At 38.0% G+C, this 16,500-nt stretch overlaps 1 protein-coding gene across 1 annotated transcript in view; it reads right to left on the bottom strand.

Annotated features, from left to right (window-relative positions):
* Window positions 1-10,102, bottom strand: part of LOC141438485 (uncharacterized) — a 27,764-nt gene extending 17,662 nt beyond the window's left edge. The window contains 13 exon segments of the mRNA XM_074102381.1: window positions 779-876; window positions 1,142-1,463; window positions 1,556-1,689; window positions 1,761-1,847; window positions 1,933-2,010; window positions 5,193-5,304; window positions 6,591-6,727; window positions 6,939-7,092; window positions 7,949-8,287; window positions 8,699-8,713; window positions 8,901-9,010; window positions 9,619-9,807; window positions 9,878-10,102. Coding sequence (XP_073958482.1) covers window positions 779-876; window positions 1,142-1,463; window positions 1,556-1,689; window positions 1,761-1,847; window positions 1,933-2,010; window positions 5,193-5,304; window positions 6,591-6,727; window positions 6,939-7,092; window positions 7,949-8,287; window positions 8,699-8,713; window positions 8,901-9,010; window positions 9,619-9,807; window positions 9,878-10,007 — 1,905 coding nt within the window. The 5' untranslated portion in view covers window positions 10,008-10,102.
* Between the last annotated feature and the right edge of the window lie 6,398 nt (window positions 10,103-16,500).

Raw genomic sequence — 16,500 nt, 5'->3', positions numbered from 1 at the left:
TATGTATGTATTATTATAAAGAGTTTACATACATACATACATATAGGTAGGGCCCTAGTGAAAAAGGGGTTAATTCTGCAGAAGTTGAACAGCTGATTTCGACTTAAACCCCTTTACACATGAAATAGAAAATAGCTGTGTAATTTCTGCAGACTTAACCCCCCTTTTCACTAGGTCCAGTGAACAAAAGAAAACAAACAAAATAAAATTGACAAACTTTGGGATACTTGTACAAAGGCGGACTTATCCCTTTCAGGGATCTCTACCAGTCAAACTTTGAGTGGACTGTTGATGAGGAGCAAGGAGTGGATGAAGAAGCAAGAGTGGGGTTTTGGTAAAAAAAGAAAATTTTAATTAATCATAGTAGTTAATGGCCAGGAATTTTTAGCCGACCACTTGTAACATATTTTTTTAACATACTAAGGGCCTGTTTCACCACTTGTCGACTAACTTTAAGTAAGATAAAAGTAATGCCGTCTTTATTTATTTGGACAAAACAGACAGAGACGGCATCACTGATATCCGTCACTCAAAGTTAGTCGACAAGTGGCGAAACAGGCCTTAAATGTGATATACAATACTTTTCATCCATTAATTAAACATGTGAGGATGGCTGATGATCCTCTCTGATTCGAATCCTAGTCGATTATGACGTGAATTTGGATTTTTGCATAACAGATGTTACTCAGAAGCCACTTGACTTGTTTATTTTTGTTTTCTGATGTGATGACCTAATCCGGTATAAATAGGTAAGTACTTAATTAACTTTCATAGTTACCTGGTTGAACTCTTGCTCAGCCTGATCGAGCTGACTACGCCAATATGCGTCGCTAGGCTCGCCGGGCCACTCGTCTTCTATACTGTTGCCACCATCCTCTGCAAAGAAATTAGCTCCATTATTAATGTTTCCCACGTCGACAGCAAGTAGTGACCAGCACAAAAGTGTTGTTTGTTACAAATCAATATATCGCCAAAAAAGTAGGCACACTTGTATAAAAAAAAACTAAATCAAGAGCAAGATAACAACTCACATTAGGTTAGTCATAGTCATGCTCAGAATGTTAGGCGATTAATAAAGATTTCATTCCGTTAGCAAAGGCATGTAACAGGTGTGCAAACACAAAAACAATGTTGTGTTTACTACGTCTCTGCGGTCTTTCTGGCTCCGGGAGACGGCCGTATTTAGCTTCAAGACGTGTAAGTAATTCTTCGTCATCGACATCGGATATTTCTTCCTCATCTTCTTCAGCTTCTTCTTCGATTTCCTCGTCTTCAATTATTTCAACATCGTCAGGAACATCATCGTCTGGTTCTGGAGTAGGTGGTTTAGCAACTTGAGGAACTGCTTTCTGCTCTATCACTTTCTCTTCTTCAACTTCAACTTCATCGTCTTCTGCATCTTCCTCATCACTGTACATTTCCTGCTTTTCTTCTTGCTTCTCCGATTGAGCAGCTTGAGTGACCTGAAGTGAAATGTTACCTATAAGTACTCGTTCATCACTTTAATGTATTCGATATGTTATTTTTATAGTTCTACATTGCAATTTGTACTTACTTTAAAAACAACGGGTTCCTCTTGTTCGTCTTCTTCTTCTTCCACTTCCTCCTCACTTTCCTCGAAAGTCGGTGGCGATTTTACGATAGAAGGTATATGTTGTGTGCTCTCTTGCGTCACCTTTTTTATCGGAACTGTGTAAAGAAATCTGTGTAAATTTCTGGCGAATGCGATAATCTAGCATGGCAAATGTCTAATACCCTACCAGATTCAGGCGGTTCTTCCGGAATCAGTGTCATGCGTCGGTCTATGGGTGTTTCTTCTCTACGAACGTGCTGTTCGGTTGGCTCATCTGTTGTGCAAAATTGCTTCTTAGGATTAGGGAATATACCGCAGAGCATGAAAGTTTGATATTTACTTAATGTATTTGTACGCACCACTCGAGGCGGTGGCGCGGCGTACGATGGCGTGCGTGGCGACCAGCAGGGCTCCCCCCACCGTCAGTTTCAGCCACACTGCAACACACGCCCCATACGTTTAAAAACCCCTTGCCAACCGAGTAAAACAAAATCGTCACTTGCCAAACCTCGTATTATATACCGTACGACACAAAACCGATGGATACGAATAAGAGCAGGTGGCCGAAAAAGGGGGTGAAAACAAACAGTGTGAAATTATATTTTGCTCATTCTTCACTTCAATTCGGAAAGAAATAGTTTATTTCCACAAAGGGATTAAATTGAAAATTATTAGTCAAAAATTGATATTTTTTACTAACACGAAATAAATATGGTGTCAAGATCGACAGATTTGCTTATTTGCAAAAATATTTTGGGTGCATTGTCAGTCTTACTTTATTTATACAGATGCAGAATACTGACAAATCGCCAGTATTTTGAAGAGTGCGCCAGTGAAAAGCGAATGATATTACATATATTATTATTATTATATATATATATTTATATTTAACCTTGTATTTAGCCTGCTAATGAATGAAACCAAAATGAGCCCTGCTCAAAAACAGGTTAGGAAGTACTGCTGGAGATAAACGACTGAGATAATGCCTGACACTGTATCGAATTAGCTAAGTCGTTGAAATGAGGTCTTATGCCGTATGTCTAATTCTTCTGTCTGTTATGGTTATGACTATGTACTTATGACATGCCTGTCGCAATCCGTAAGGCAAGTTTAGGTATAGCATTCCTATAAGCCTAACACGTATTCAGCCAATCACAAGTAAGCATACACCGAAAAAACGCAATTAAGGACAACATCAATGTGTAATTTAGTTTTGTAACAGTACGATTATCTTATTATAAAGGGTTTTATAGAAGTAATGCCTGGCAGCAATACAAACACATACAGACAATCATAATTATTGTAAACAGCTGCATGATCTGAGAACTGGAATTGATTATGCATTTTAATTATAGTATTAAAGCTTGGCACTTTATCAAATCAGACCGAAGTTTGTAGAGTAGTTAACAAAATGACGTTATTTCATCTCAGGGTTATTATCAATATTGCTACGAAAATAAAAACCCGAATGATTTGATTAATATATATCGCGTAACCTTTCTGATGATTAGTTTTCCAAATGTTTTCAGTACCTACTGTAGTTCAGCAAAGCTACAACACATTTTTTAGAATTTTTAAACAAGGTGTGTCTTTATTACACTAATTAACAATAAACAGGTGTGTAAAGTAAGCAACTTTAATTAAACGGGCTATAAGAATAAGAATGCATGTTTTCCGTGAGTCGAAAGAAAAATAAAACCGAAGTGCGAATGACAAGCAAGTATAAGGGGCAAAATAAAACATATTATATAATTAATCTTTATTTTGTATGTTTTTGCATATAACTAGTTAAAATTTTACGTACATTGCTTTGAGTAAGATCAAATTTTTATTATATTAGGTTAAGTGCGTATTCAAATTAATAATTAGCTTTTATTTCTATCAGGTAAGATTGGACAAGCAGGCTTCTTAGTCGTAAATGATATATGTAAATGCTGTTAAACCCGGAACCAAAGTACATTCATGCAAACAGTCTATGCGTTTATGTCTGATTTGTATAGTAGCTTTTATTTCAATCAGGTAAGATTGGAAAAGCAGGCGTATGCGATCGCAAATAATTTAAATGCTGATAAACTGGGAACAAAGACACATTCATGCAAGCAGTCTATGCGTTAATGTCAGATTTGTTTAATATTACACATGCTTTCCAGCTGCTTGTTCGAAAGCTTGCAAAATAGTTTTATTTGAATAAGATATAATTCTCATTGATTTTTTTAGAGCAGTGGTTCATGCTCTCTTCATGTTTACCCATGAAATCAATGTGCAGAAAGTTGCTGTCTGCAAAAATTTAAAATGTTGACTTCTCCATCTCTTTTTAAACAGTTTTAAGGTAATTACCCAAGCAGCGCCTTGGTTCTGGCCTACGAACAAATAATAAGTCAGGAATTGTAACTGCGCTAAAGCACGCATACCGTGTCCTAAGCATGTCCTGCGCTAATGTGCGCATGCGCGTCATTTAATTTTGACTGACATTTATTTTGCAAGTTTAGTGAGCTCACGTCAAATTTTCGAATTTTTGATTGTGAACAACACTAAATTATCATGCCAACGTGTGTTATGAAGTGGAGCAGGAACAATGCAAAATTAAAATGTCCAGGGATCACTTTCCACAAGTAAATAATCGTAAAATTAGATTTTTATTCAAAAAATTTCAAACTCATCGTCAGTTCGAAATGGTCATTATTATGCAAAATCAAGTCTGTGGTCTATGGCTCACATAATGTAAATGACAGTTTCCTCACCCCTCTTCATACTTTCTTCAAAGATTGCTTTTTCCGATGCAGAGACGTTCATTATTCAAGAGTTTAATTTCACCATATGCATTACGAGGAGTATTGAATTTAAAGCCGTGAACTACATGTTATTGAGTAGTACCTAACTCCGGTGGTCACCTGTGGTCTTCACATGTCTTTATCATTAGTTCCACTTCGTCAAGAGCAAATGCACGAGTCACTACTAAATATATCCAAATTACCAGAGGCGTCCCTACAATATTTTAAGAGTTCCCTCGTTTTCCTTAGGATCCAATCATCAAATCATGATTTTGTGCCTATGGGACATAATTAGAGGTATACCTATACAAACGAATTTTTTTTTTATCAAAACGGTTCATAAATGACGGAGTTTTGAGGTAACAGCCAAAAAAATACAACCGAATTGATAACCTCCTCCTTTTCCTTTTAGTCACTTAAAAAACAAGCTGTCATTATCAATTTATGATACGTCATTGAAACGTTAGATATATGAAGTGATCCGTCTGAACGCCATCTGACGTTGCATCACGCGAGCCAACCAATCCCTGCTTTGTTTCTGAATTTTAACCAATCAACAAGAACGTATATTTGCAACCTTGAAATTGATTCGTATTTGATTCATAAGTCGTTTTGGTTTTAGATATGGCCACTTTTTGTGTGGAACTTGTTCTGAGTTACGCTTCCTGACTTATTATTTATTCGTAGGCTCTGGCACACATTATGAGTTTTTTTTGCAGATGCGCTTCTGCCCCTGTCCCTATCATGTGAAGGTAGAGCACATTTCTATCAGATTTTTTGATAATGTGCCTTGATATTGAAAGCAGTAAGGAGAAGCGTCACAACTAATAAAGAGACAATTTACTTACTGTGTGAGGCCTGTGCCTCCTCCCTTCGGAGTTCTTCCTGTCGTTTCTCGTACTCCTCTTCTTCAGCTAACGTGTCTGCTGGCTTCTCTGATGACGTCTCTTCTTCTTCTTCCTAGGTAAAAAAGAATTTGGATATTTCTATATTCGAATCCAATAATTAAGCAATCTGGTAAACAAATGTGGTAACTGACATTGACACCAACTTGTCTATGGCCCTAGTGATGTTATTGCACCAATGCACTAAGATACTTCAATCAGTAGTGAATAATTATTTTAAATTTTATCCATATTTCATTATTTAAGTACTTATTTGTATGTTTATAGTTATGATAAAATAGTAGCGAAATGAACATACAAGTATTTATATATAATCACTTTTTTTTATAAATAGCTTCTGAGTTCTGTCCTATGGAGAAAAGAGTCAGAATGGCGGGAGTACCATTATAAATACAAAAATACAAGTATACAAAAAAAATACTCAAAATGTACTATTTAGTTCCTACTTTAAAAATAATCATAGCAGACCATATATGACGTTATTACAATGTGCCGTCCTGAAGGCGGGTGTATGCGGTATACACCGACCGCATACAGAAAGCCAATTTGCTATGAACCTATTGAATATTGACAAATGCTGTTACTTGAAATTACCAGTCATCCTGTATGTGGCATAAATGTACTATCATGTAGAACGTGACTCCTTCAACTTTTAGAATCGCGATATCTCAGGAATGGTAATTCTTAAAAGAAAGGTTGGTTCAATCAAATAATTAATCTTGTAGGTACATCACTAAAATCCAGAGACTAAACAGACTTCGTTGAGTAAAAGATGATCATGTCAATTTGACAAATATAACGAATTTTCGTCTTCCAATTAAATCTATAAAATAAAAATATTTACACAATTATTTAATGATACAATGATTGTTACTATATTGAACAGTGGTGGGTTCATTGAGATGTGAATACGATCGGGATTGGCGTTCAAATGTAAGTAACTATGGAGTAATCGTGAAAAATTGCTTTGTTTACACGATTGCCTAATTCCATTGGATTCTAAATTACATATATACATTCAAGGTTAAATCTTAATTTGCAATTTATATATATTTCATTTATTAATCAAATTTTTTCTAAAGAACAGATCAGGTAACCTCTATCTTGGGGTTTATGGTTCACAAAAATATAGGTACTGCTATTACCATTTTATCACTGATAAATTAGTCCGAGCATTTCTTCTAGATCCTAGCTGCCTAACTCTAGGCTAAGTACAAGCAAACTTTAGGGACAAGTGACAAGGCTACAAATATAAGAAGCGCCAGAGATTTCCGATTCAGATTTAAGAGATTTTTGTAACATCCATTTGGCCCAAAAAGTTGAGCAGTTTCATAAATTTACCTCAGCAAAAGGTTTGCCAGCTGGTGCCGTGATGCGTTCTACTGGAGGCTCATCATCGTCCACTTCCAAGAAGTCGTCATCGGGTTCATTGGATTGATCATCATCATCCACCTCAGGAGCTTCGTCTTCCACGGAATCTGCAACAAACAAGAACAAATTTATCCCACTCATTAATCACATGCGAAAAATGCGAGAACGATTCTAATATCTAGTAATGGCAGTTTATATTCCATCCCACACAATCAACGCAGTTCAATTTAGACCCTAACGAAATGACACAAAAATTGTTTCTGAAGCCAAAATGCACAGCATTTTATCCACTGATCAACTGTAAGCTCTGGATTTTACCTTGAGGTTTGTTGTCATCGTCATTGTCTGCAGGCTCTGGCAGAGTGGGAAGCTCAGCAGAAATTGGTTCTTCTTCTTCAGAGGCTTCCTGTTCGATCTTCTCCACTTCTAATGATGTGTCTTCGTTTTCTCCCTCATCGTGTTCTTCTTCGTCCTATAAACATTATATAAAAGTTTAGTATCAAGACCTGATCCTATTATATTGGGGAAATATTCAGGTTATTATTCGCCTAGATTGTAGACTAATGGTGATTAACTTATTATTGATGTATACTAATATTTATTAAAATAAAATGAAAAAAAAAAGAAGTAATCTCTGAAGCTAATGTACTGATTTTGAAAACTTTTTAGCTAATAGAAAGCTATTTTATGCCTGATTAACACTTAACCTGGGAAAGAGTGAGAAAGTGTGTGGGAAAGGTTCTCACAAGATACAGGCAAAGTTACAGACATCAGCATCCTGTATAGTGGACCAAGTAGGTGCTTTACTATTGTTTATGACAGTTTCTGCATAAGAAAAATACAATTAGGCTGATGTTCATATTGTCCTGTAAGTGAAATTAGACTTTGATGTTTTAAAAACTACAAACAATATTGAACCTTAGGGTGGTAAAGGAATTTCTGGGAACTGTACATTTGAGTGACCATGCCAGCCTCTTTAAGGTAAAAATAATACACTGGCACCATTGAAGTTATTAAGTATTTAACTAATTACAACTTATCTGTAAGAAAAGTGGCAGAGCAAAAACAATAAAAGAGGAAAGTTATAAGAAAATAAAAAAACACTTATAAGCATTATGCAGTTCTTTGTAGCTTAACGCCAAATCATAAATACAGTCAAACTGGCTGGTCAAAAGCTCTACACATTACATAAAAATGCTCTTAATCTGTTAAAATTATATCATTCGAACCAAAACCAGTTGTATATTTTAAAGGTTTAGGTAGAAGCTTGTTAGTGCCAATCATAGTTTGTTAAATTTTGAACTCAAATTGTCATTCCAATATTGCACCTTATTGTTATTTTCTTCACTCTCTGCTTCATTATTAGGGTCATTGTCTTCGTTGTCGTCGTCGCCTTCATTTTCTTGATCATCGTTTTCTAGACTTCGATTGTTATTTTGATCATCATCGTCATCATTATCTTGATCAGCTTCAGTACTTAATTTTTCATTTTCATCTTCATCGTCATCATCATTGTTTTCTGCGGTTTCATTTTCATCTTCGTCATCGTCGTCATCATCATTGTTTTCCGCGATTTCATTTTCATCTTCTTCATCGTCGTCATCATCATCATCATCAGGTTCCGCTTCATTTCCATGATAATACTTTCTATATGTGAGTTCTTCATCCTGTTATTTAAATACAAATATGACGTGACATTTCTAAATGACGCTAAAGTATAAATTACCAACGCTTTTGGTATTTGAATTTCAAAATAAAAATCTTTAATTCTGTTGTTAGTAACTAAGCAACACTTGTTAAAAATGTCAGTAGTAACATATTATTTTTCACCTCATCATTGGCTTCTAAATCAAGCTCTTGACTACCATCTTCGTTGTCTTGCGATTCTTCATCATCATCACCACCATCTTGAGCCTCATCTTCATAATCTTGAGTGTTCTCTTCATCTTCAGGGCTTACATCATCATCATCGTCTTCATCATCATGGTTTCATCATCATCATCGTGTTCTTCTTCATCATCATCATGGTCATCACCCTCTACTTCATCACTATGTTCTATTTCCTCACCATGTTCTGCATCATCTTCATCATCCTAATTGGCAATTTGTGTAATATTGTAAACAAAATATACAGAATTATAGTTTATAGAATACTTACAGCAAATGTGCCCAATAATATAAATAAATAAAAGTGATGATCCTTTTCTATAAGGTTATACAATAAAGATAATAATGATAATTGAAATTGTCAGTAAAATGTAATAAGAATCAATGACTTACATGATGATTTAGCTCCAGTGTATGTGTGTCATGGTGATCATCCTCGGGAGCATCTTCCAGCCAACCTTCGAGAACTCCAGAGTACTGTGACTGCACGGCATTTGCTTCCACTAATGACATTTTTTTATATAGATAATTAGAATATATAATACAACAATGAAGGAGTCAGCAATCTACATTTAGGGGCTGTTTCACCATCCATTGATTAGCGTTAACCGACGGTTAAATGTGATGCCATCTCCGTCTATTCAAACAAAACAAATAGAGACGGCATCACACCTAACCGCCAGTTAACGCTAATCAATGGATGGTGAAACCGCCCCTTAGTGTTTCAAAAATATATAGTTAAAAGTTGATTCATAAACAAAAGTAAATAAATATGGAATAAACACATTCATAGCTATAAAAATATGTTTAGTATAATAACAGGACAAGAAGTTACGTTGCTACAACTGCCATCTAGAATTTAGTTTCATGAAAATGGAATAGGTACCTACATATGAACACTTGCCACTATCATAAACGATGCACATAATTTTAGAGGTCAAAATATAATTTTGTGTTCAGATATATTTTTCATCAGTTAAATAAACCTGAGGTTTATGTAGGTACTTGGAATAAGAAAGCATAAAATTGATTGCTAACAAAACTACAGAACTTGGCATTTGTATGAACAACAATAGTTTTACAGTACATTAGCATAACAACAATGACTTACATTCAGAAAGGCCTCGGTTTTCTAGTATAATGAGTCCAATGAGCGCGACGAGAATGGCCAGCAGCGAGAAGAATATGACTTTGGCGCACCAATGACCGCCAGTTCCGTGATCGTGGTGCGAGTGCATGAAGGAGTCGCCCTCTCCCAGCGCTGCCGACGTCCCGCGCGGCTCATTTACTCCCAAATCATCTTTAATACAAATGGGACACCAATTATAAACAATTCATTCAACAATTAAGCCCCTACTAGGAAGACTTACCTTTTTTCCTCTTTTTATCTTTACGTTTCCTTGGTTGTACATCCCCGACATGGTTCACTTTAATCTGGCGCTCCGCAAGCGACAGAGATTCTCTTATTGTTTCATAACCCTGAGTAAACAAAGAACACATACATTCGAATAAATTTGGGGCACGAGACGTACAACACTACCAAATGCGCAATTTTCTTAAATAAAGATAATATGCGCACGTTGAAAATTTTAAAATAACCTACGTACATGTGAGCACCTCTGCTAGCTTCACGAATTTATTTTAGAATTTTAACCTAAAAATAACCGGCAGAGACAGCTGAGAACGCCGCGGGAGGGAATTGATAGGGAGGGAGGCGGGGCCATGCCATGGATGGATGGATGGAATGAAATGACGTTGACAGCTGTTGCAGTACGTTTTTTTTTTTTTTTTTTTATAGCTTCGCGCTTGCAGTACGTTCAGATATCACAAACATCAAATACCTTGAATCTAGTGTCTACCAAACAAATCTTTAATTAAGGTGCCCCACATGCAGTTGCTCGTCGCTCGATTGCAGCTTGCAGCGATAAATCTGGTCATGTGACCCCATGTTGAAGGTGATTTTGAATTTCGCGCAACTCAAAAAAGTAGCGACAAGATGGCTTCTTGCAGGATTGATCTTGGCCTTGGACGCTGATTTCTTAATCTCGTTTTGTAGCAGTTGTGGTAGTGGTACAAAGAAATTAGAGTGAATGATTAAAATAAATGATATGATATCGACTCTTTGCTGATTCAAAGAGTCCTTATGCACATCGCTGAACTCTATGTACTTTATATTATTACCACTATGAATTATGTCAAGCTGTCAACTTGTGTCATGTATAATTTCTAATTATGGTATGGCGTGTAAATAGCCAATTTTTATGGGTGGCGGAAGACCGAGAGCGCGCTATGCCAAATGGAGTTTCCAATAGTGCAGAAGCACTCACCTGGTTAGGGCTCCGGCCGATGATGTGATGCGGGGGTCTTGTGATGCGGAGTCGAAGGAAATCTTCTTATTTGGCGATGCGGTTTATAACGAATATAACACGTGAGCGGATGAAAAAACTTATGTCAACGACAAGACTTGAGCCAGACTGACAAGTCCTGTGCCAGAGAGCACCCCTGCACTGTGTATGGCCTAAAAAGGTTTTAGTGCGCGAACATGCTCCCGGCCTTGAAATGCGGAGAATTTCAATGAGTATGAGGTGCGGTGAGGTATGATGCGGTGCGGTGCGGTGAAGTAGGAAAATGAAATGTTCTAATCTACTGTGAAGGTAGAGGATACAATTTTACGACAGGACGCTTAAATGATCCTTTAGCAGTTCTTATCATGGCTACACGAACCACGTTATCAGACCCTGGATAGACATCTGTCACAACACCCAAGGGCCAGTGAAGCGGGGGAACATTGTCATCACCCATTAACACAACCGTCCCTACTTTGATGGGATGGTCTTGGGTATACCATTTATTTCTGACTTGCAACGTGTGCAGGTATTTCAGCACTCGTTAGACAAATCAGTAGCGGGTAAAACACTGGCGCGGTGTAAACATTAAAAAAATGCGCGGGAATTAAATTTCTACTTAGATTAGATTTCTTAGAAAAATATGGCTCTGTCCATTGGAGGACAATTTTGCCAGTGTCTAGTAGGTTTTGCCGTTGTACGGTAAAAAAATTCTAGAAAACGAAATATGAGAGGTAATGGTTGATGAACGATGACAGCGCGAAAATTTCTACTTGCTAATCCGAAGATATGGCACTTAGCGGTAGCGTCATTGAGTATACACGCTGTATAGAGATGCGGTAAAATAAATTATAATTGCGAGCGGTGGCTTTACCAAAGTAAAATAACACCAAATAAAGCGGTTAATAAAGCGATTTAAGAAAAGGAGCGGTTTTAAGAGCGGTATATTTAATAATTAATATTTGCGGCAAATTAAAAGCTAAGTATATTAAAATATGCGAGTAACTTATTTTAATCTTAAGTTGAGCAAATTATTGTGCTGTACTATTCAGCTTGAACAATTGCGGTTAAAGTATTAGATTTGCATTCAGGCAACTTATCGAATTCTGTGGGACAGAATTTTTGAATAGGCCATGCAGTAGGCGGGCTTCGTAACCAAGAAGGTCCGTTCCACCACAAATCATGAGATATTAATTGTGATGGTAGCATACCGCGAGACAAACAATCACTAGGGTTGTCAACTCCGGCAACGTGATAGAAGTTTTGTGATGCAACATTTTCTTGACATTGAGCAACACGATTGCTAACAAAATGGACCATCTATGAGGAGATGATTTAATCCATGAAAGAGCAATTGTTGAGTCTGTGAAAGCATATATCCCTGCAATCGGAGTACGAGTAAAGTATGTGTCCTGAACAGTTTTGATCAATTTGGACATTAAGAGAGCGGCACATAGCTCTAAACGAGCAAGTGTAGTTATTTTTGCGGGAGACACTTTTGACTTTGAGCAGAGTAGCCTTACAGTGACATAACCGGCTGGGTCTGTAACATGCAAGTAAATGACACATCCATAGCCATTGAGACTGGCATCTGAAAATCCGACAATGTTGACCGTACAGTCAGCAGAAACGCCAATGTGACGCGGAATTTTAATGTTGACAGCATCGGAAATTCTTGCACTAGCATAGAGTAGCATTTGATTATATGCTCAGGGGGTGTGTCATCCCAGTCGATCTTGCAAAGCCAAAGTTCTTTAATTAATAATTTGGCGTATAATACAACGGGAGCTACTAAGCCAAGAACATCAAACAAGCGAGCTACAGTGGATAGAATTATTCGCTTGGTGCACTTCCCACCAGCAGGCGGAGACGTAGTTATAAAGAAAGTGTCACTTGTGGGTTCCATGACAACCCTAACACCTTTGCAATATTTTGCTTGTCGTTAAAATTGACAGAAGCATGGTGTGAGTCGGGAAGACTATCTAAGAGTGCAGACGAATTACTTGACCATTTGACTAAGTCAAATGCGCCAGACTTGAATAGCGCGATTAATTCTTGCGATTAACGCATTGCGGTTTCATCATTAATACATGAATGGACTAGATCATCCATGTAGAGCTGAGAGCTTGCCACTCTTGCAGCATCAGGAAAGCGGTGACTTTCGTCTGAGCATAACTGTTTGACAGTACGCATAGCCATAAAAGGGCTCGACTTAAGTCCGAAAGGGACGCGGGTGAATTGGAAGCTGCGGATTGGTTCGCTTTCGGAAAAGCGAAATAATATTTTGACAAATTTGAAGTCATGCGGAGGCAAACAAATTTGCATATACATTTGTTTAATATCAGACGTCATAGCTACTGGAAATAAACGAAAGTTCAGTAAAAGCAAAAATAAATCAGCCTGTAGATTAGGACCAGTGTGCAATATGTCATTAAGTGACATACCTGAATGAGTCTTAGCACTGGCATCGAGAACGACCCTAACAGGAGACGTTACTTTTTCCGGGCGGATGACAGCATGATGAGGGATATAGTAACCATCATCAGTAAGTTCAGACTCGGGTATTTCGGTTAGATAACCATTATGCATATATTCTGAGATGACTTTATTATAGGAATCGCGAAGAGTAGGCATTTGCTTGAACTTCTTCTCCAAGTAAAGCAGACGACGGTGAGCAACAGAACGAGAATTCCCCAGTTCTGAAGAATCTTTACAGAAAGGTAAGGCCACAGTGTATCTACCTTCCTCATTGCGGGACACAGACGTTGTGTATAAATTTCACATTTAGTCTCTTCTGGACTTAAATGACGTTTGAATGGGATTTCTTCTAATTCCCAAAATTTATTTAGGCTCGACTCGAGGTCATTGAGCACGTGAGCGGTGAAAGAATTAGCGTTACTAGGGTCAGACTTACAAGGATAGTCACCCATTAGAACATAACCGAAGGCGGTTAAAAAAGCGGGAGGAGCACAAGTGCCGGAATCTACCCTATTCCCCAAATAAATATACGGGAATAACTGGACACCGAGCACTACATCAATGCAGCCTGGAATGTTCCATGTGAGGTCTGCGAGCGGTATATTATTAAGGTAAGCCATGTCATGTTCATTATATTCAATAAAATGCGAGGGCAATTGGTCGGTTATACAATCTACCACTAAAGCGTGTATGTAGTATTTATTATTTGGATACATGCGGGATTCAATATTAAAGTAACATATCCGTGAATTGGTCTTGAAGTTAAACCAACACCCTTTATATAGGAATTAGTCAGCGGTATAATGGGTAAATTTAGTGACTTACAGCAATCGAGCGTTATTAAATTATTTTGAGATCCACTATCAATGAGGCATCTAATAATCATTTTACTATCGCTATTGTTTTGTTTAGCGTAAACTTGAGCGGTTGACAGAAGTATAGTCGAATTCGGTTTTGACTCTACTTTCAGAGAAACTGAAGCGTTTGCGGGGTTATATACCGGCAGTGTAGTCGGTACGTTATGTGACGGCGACGTGATTTGATCACTGTCAGGCGGCGGATGAGTACAGGAGCAAGCGGCTGCGGGCGGCGCGGGTCGCGTTCTATGCTCGCAGCATCAGCTGCTGGCTCGCGCGGGAGCGGCACGGCAGGCTGCGCGCGGGGCACGCTGCACCAGACGAGGCGGTCGGCGCATGCGCGGCAGACGAAGATAAAGCGTTTGTATACAACTGTGTAGATTTAACATACGCTTTTGCGGGTAAAGACTTTTGCGGTTGAAAATTATTATTGTTATTGCCAAAGTGTAACAACGTATGGTGACGTTTTTGACAAAACTTACAAGTGCTACGTGAGCTGCAATTGAGTAGAGTATGTGACATGCTTAAACAATTTACACAGCCACGGCTGTTTTTAATAAAGTCGAATCTAGCTTGTGGTAAACCATATTTTGAATTTGGAACAATTATATAACTGTACGTGATCATTATTATTGCACAATACACAGGTTTTGTTATTTGCGGAGCTGGAAGAAGGAACATCGTTGCTAGCTACAAACGTTTTGTAAGTAGTACGCGCGGGTTGAGCCGGTGTATTGGCAGCGGGTTTATAAGCGGTTCGCGGAGTATTCATTGAAGGATTATTGCCTGACCGTTCTAGAATTTTGACTTGACTCTGCATAAATGTGACATATTGCTCGTACGAGGGAATAGTTACGTCACGAACAGACATTTCGAAACTTTGTAAAGTCTGTTGGTCAGTTTTCCGTAAAACACACTGCAGGAAAAAGAAATCTGAGAGATCAGGAATGTCCAATGTTTTAGAGCGGCCACAGTCGCGGAATATCTTTCAATGAAGCTGTTAAGACTGCTGGGCGAATTCAAACTTGTTTAATGTCCAAGATGTTATAGGTAGTATGTACCCAAGGCGCGTTTATCCTGGTATTTATTTACTAGACTATCCAAATAATGAATAAGTCTCTCCTGTGGGTACCAAACCTGCGGTTATATTTAAAGCGCTATGGGTCAATTTGCCCATGAGGTACTGTACGCGTTGCGAGTCAGTAGCTGTCGTTATGTGAATATTTGATTTAAACGACTCATAGAATATGGGCCAGTTTCAGTCCTACCATCAAAGGAGGGAAGGTCGATAGGCGGGAGTTTAATATTTGGACCTTTAACTTGCGGCGCGGGTGCAGACGGCGAACTCGTTTGCGGGCGGTTATTTTAGAAATATTAGCACGAGTGCGCTTAATGCGGGCGTATAAGTCCTCAAATGTATCCAGAGTCTCATAGTCTGGTTCATGTTTAGGATCAGAGACATTGAAATAACATTTATTTCGTCTAATATTTTTTCGAAATTTACTCGAAAATCATCGATCGTCTCGGATTCTGCCATGAAATTCTCGTTACTGCGGAATCGAGCGTCGATACTTTTTTCGACAAATCAAGCAGATGGAGAAACGGCGTAAAATTCGTTCCTCTTTGGTTTTCAAAATGGATAATTTTGATTCTAAAGGTGATTTCGCCATGATTATGTAACGCGAAAATATAAAATTTAGTTTCAAAATTATATGAGATGTCAGAAGAAATTATGACAGAAATGGCGGTTGAAAATTATGCCTATTGTGAGAGCCAAAAATTACGCTATGTCACAGGCGAAGCGGGTGAATAATTTCGTTCCGGGAAGCAATCCGGTTCGAAGGACCAAGAATTATGGTATGGCGTGTAAATAGCCAATTTTTATGGGTGGCGGAAGACCGAGAGCGCGCTATGCCGAATGGAGTTTCCAATAGTGCAGAAGCACTCACCTGGTTAGGGCTCCGGCCGATGATGTGATGCGGGGGTCTTGTGATGCGGAGTCGAAGGAAATCTTCTTATTTGGCGATGCGGTTTATAACGAATATAACACGTGAGCGGATGAAAAACTTATGTCAATGACAAGACTTGAGCCAGACTGACAAGTCCTGTGCCAGAGAGCACCCCTGCACTGTGTATGGCCTAAAAAGGTTTTAGTGCGCGAACAATTGAATAAAGCCTAGCTTTATGTAAAAGGTTTATTTCCGTATTATTACAATAAATAACAGTGTTTTTACCGAAATTAAAGGTTTTTTTCCAGCGATAAAGCTCAACCTTTGAGTATTTAGCTAAAATTCTAGATAAATACTCAAAGAG

The sequence above is a fragment of the Choristoneura fumiferana genome, chromosome 18 (assembly GCF_025370935.1).
Source record: "Choristoneura fumiferana chromosome 18, NRCan_CFum_1, whole genome shotgun sequence".
Lineage (NCBI taxonomy): Eukaryota > Metazoa > Arthropoda > Insecta > Lepidoptera > Tortricidae > Choristoneura > Choristoneura fumiferana.
The sequence above is the reverse complement of the archived record's forward strand: the minus strand, read 5'-3'. Positions and strand labels throughout refer to the sequence as shown.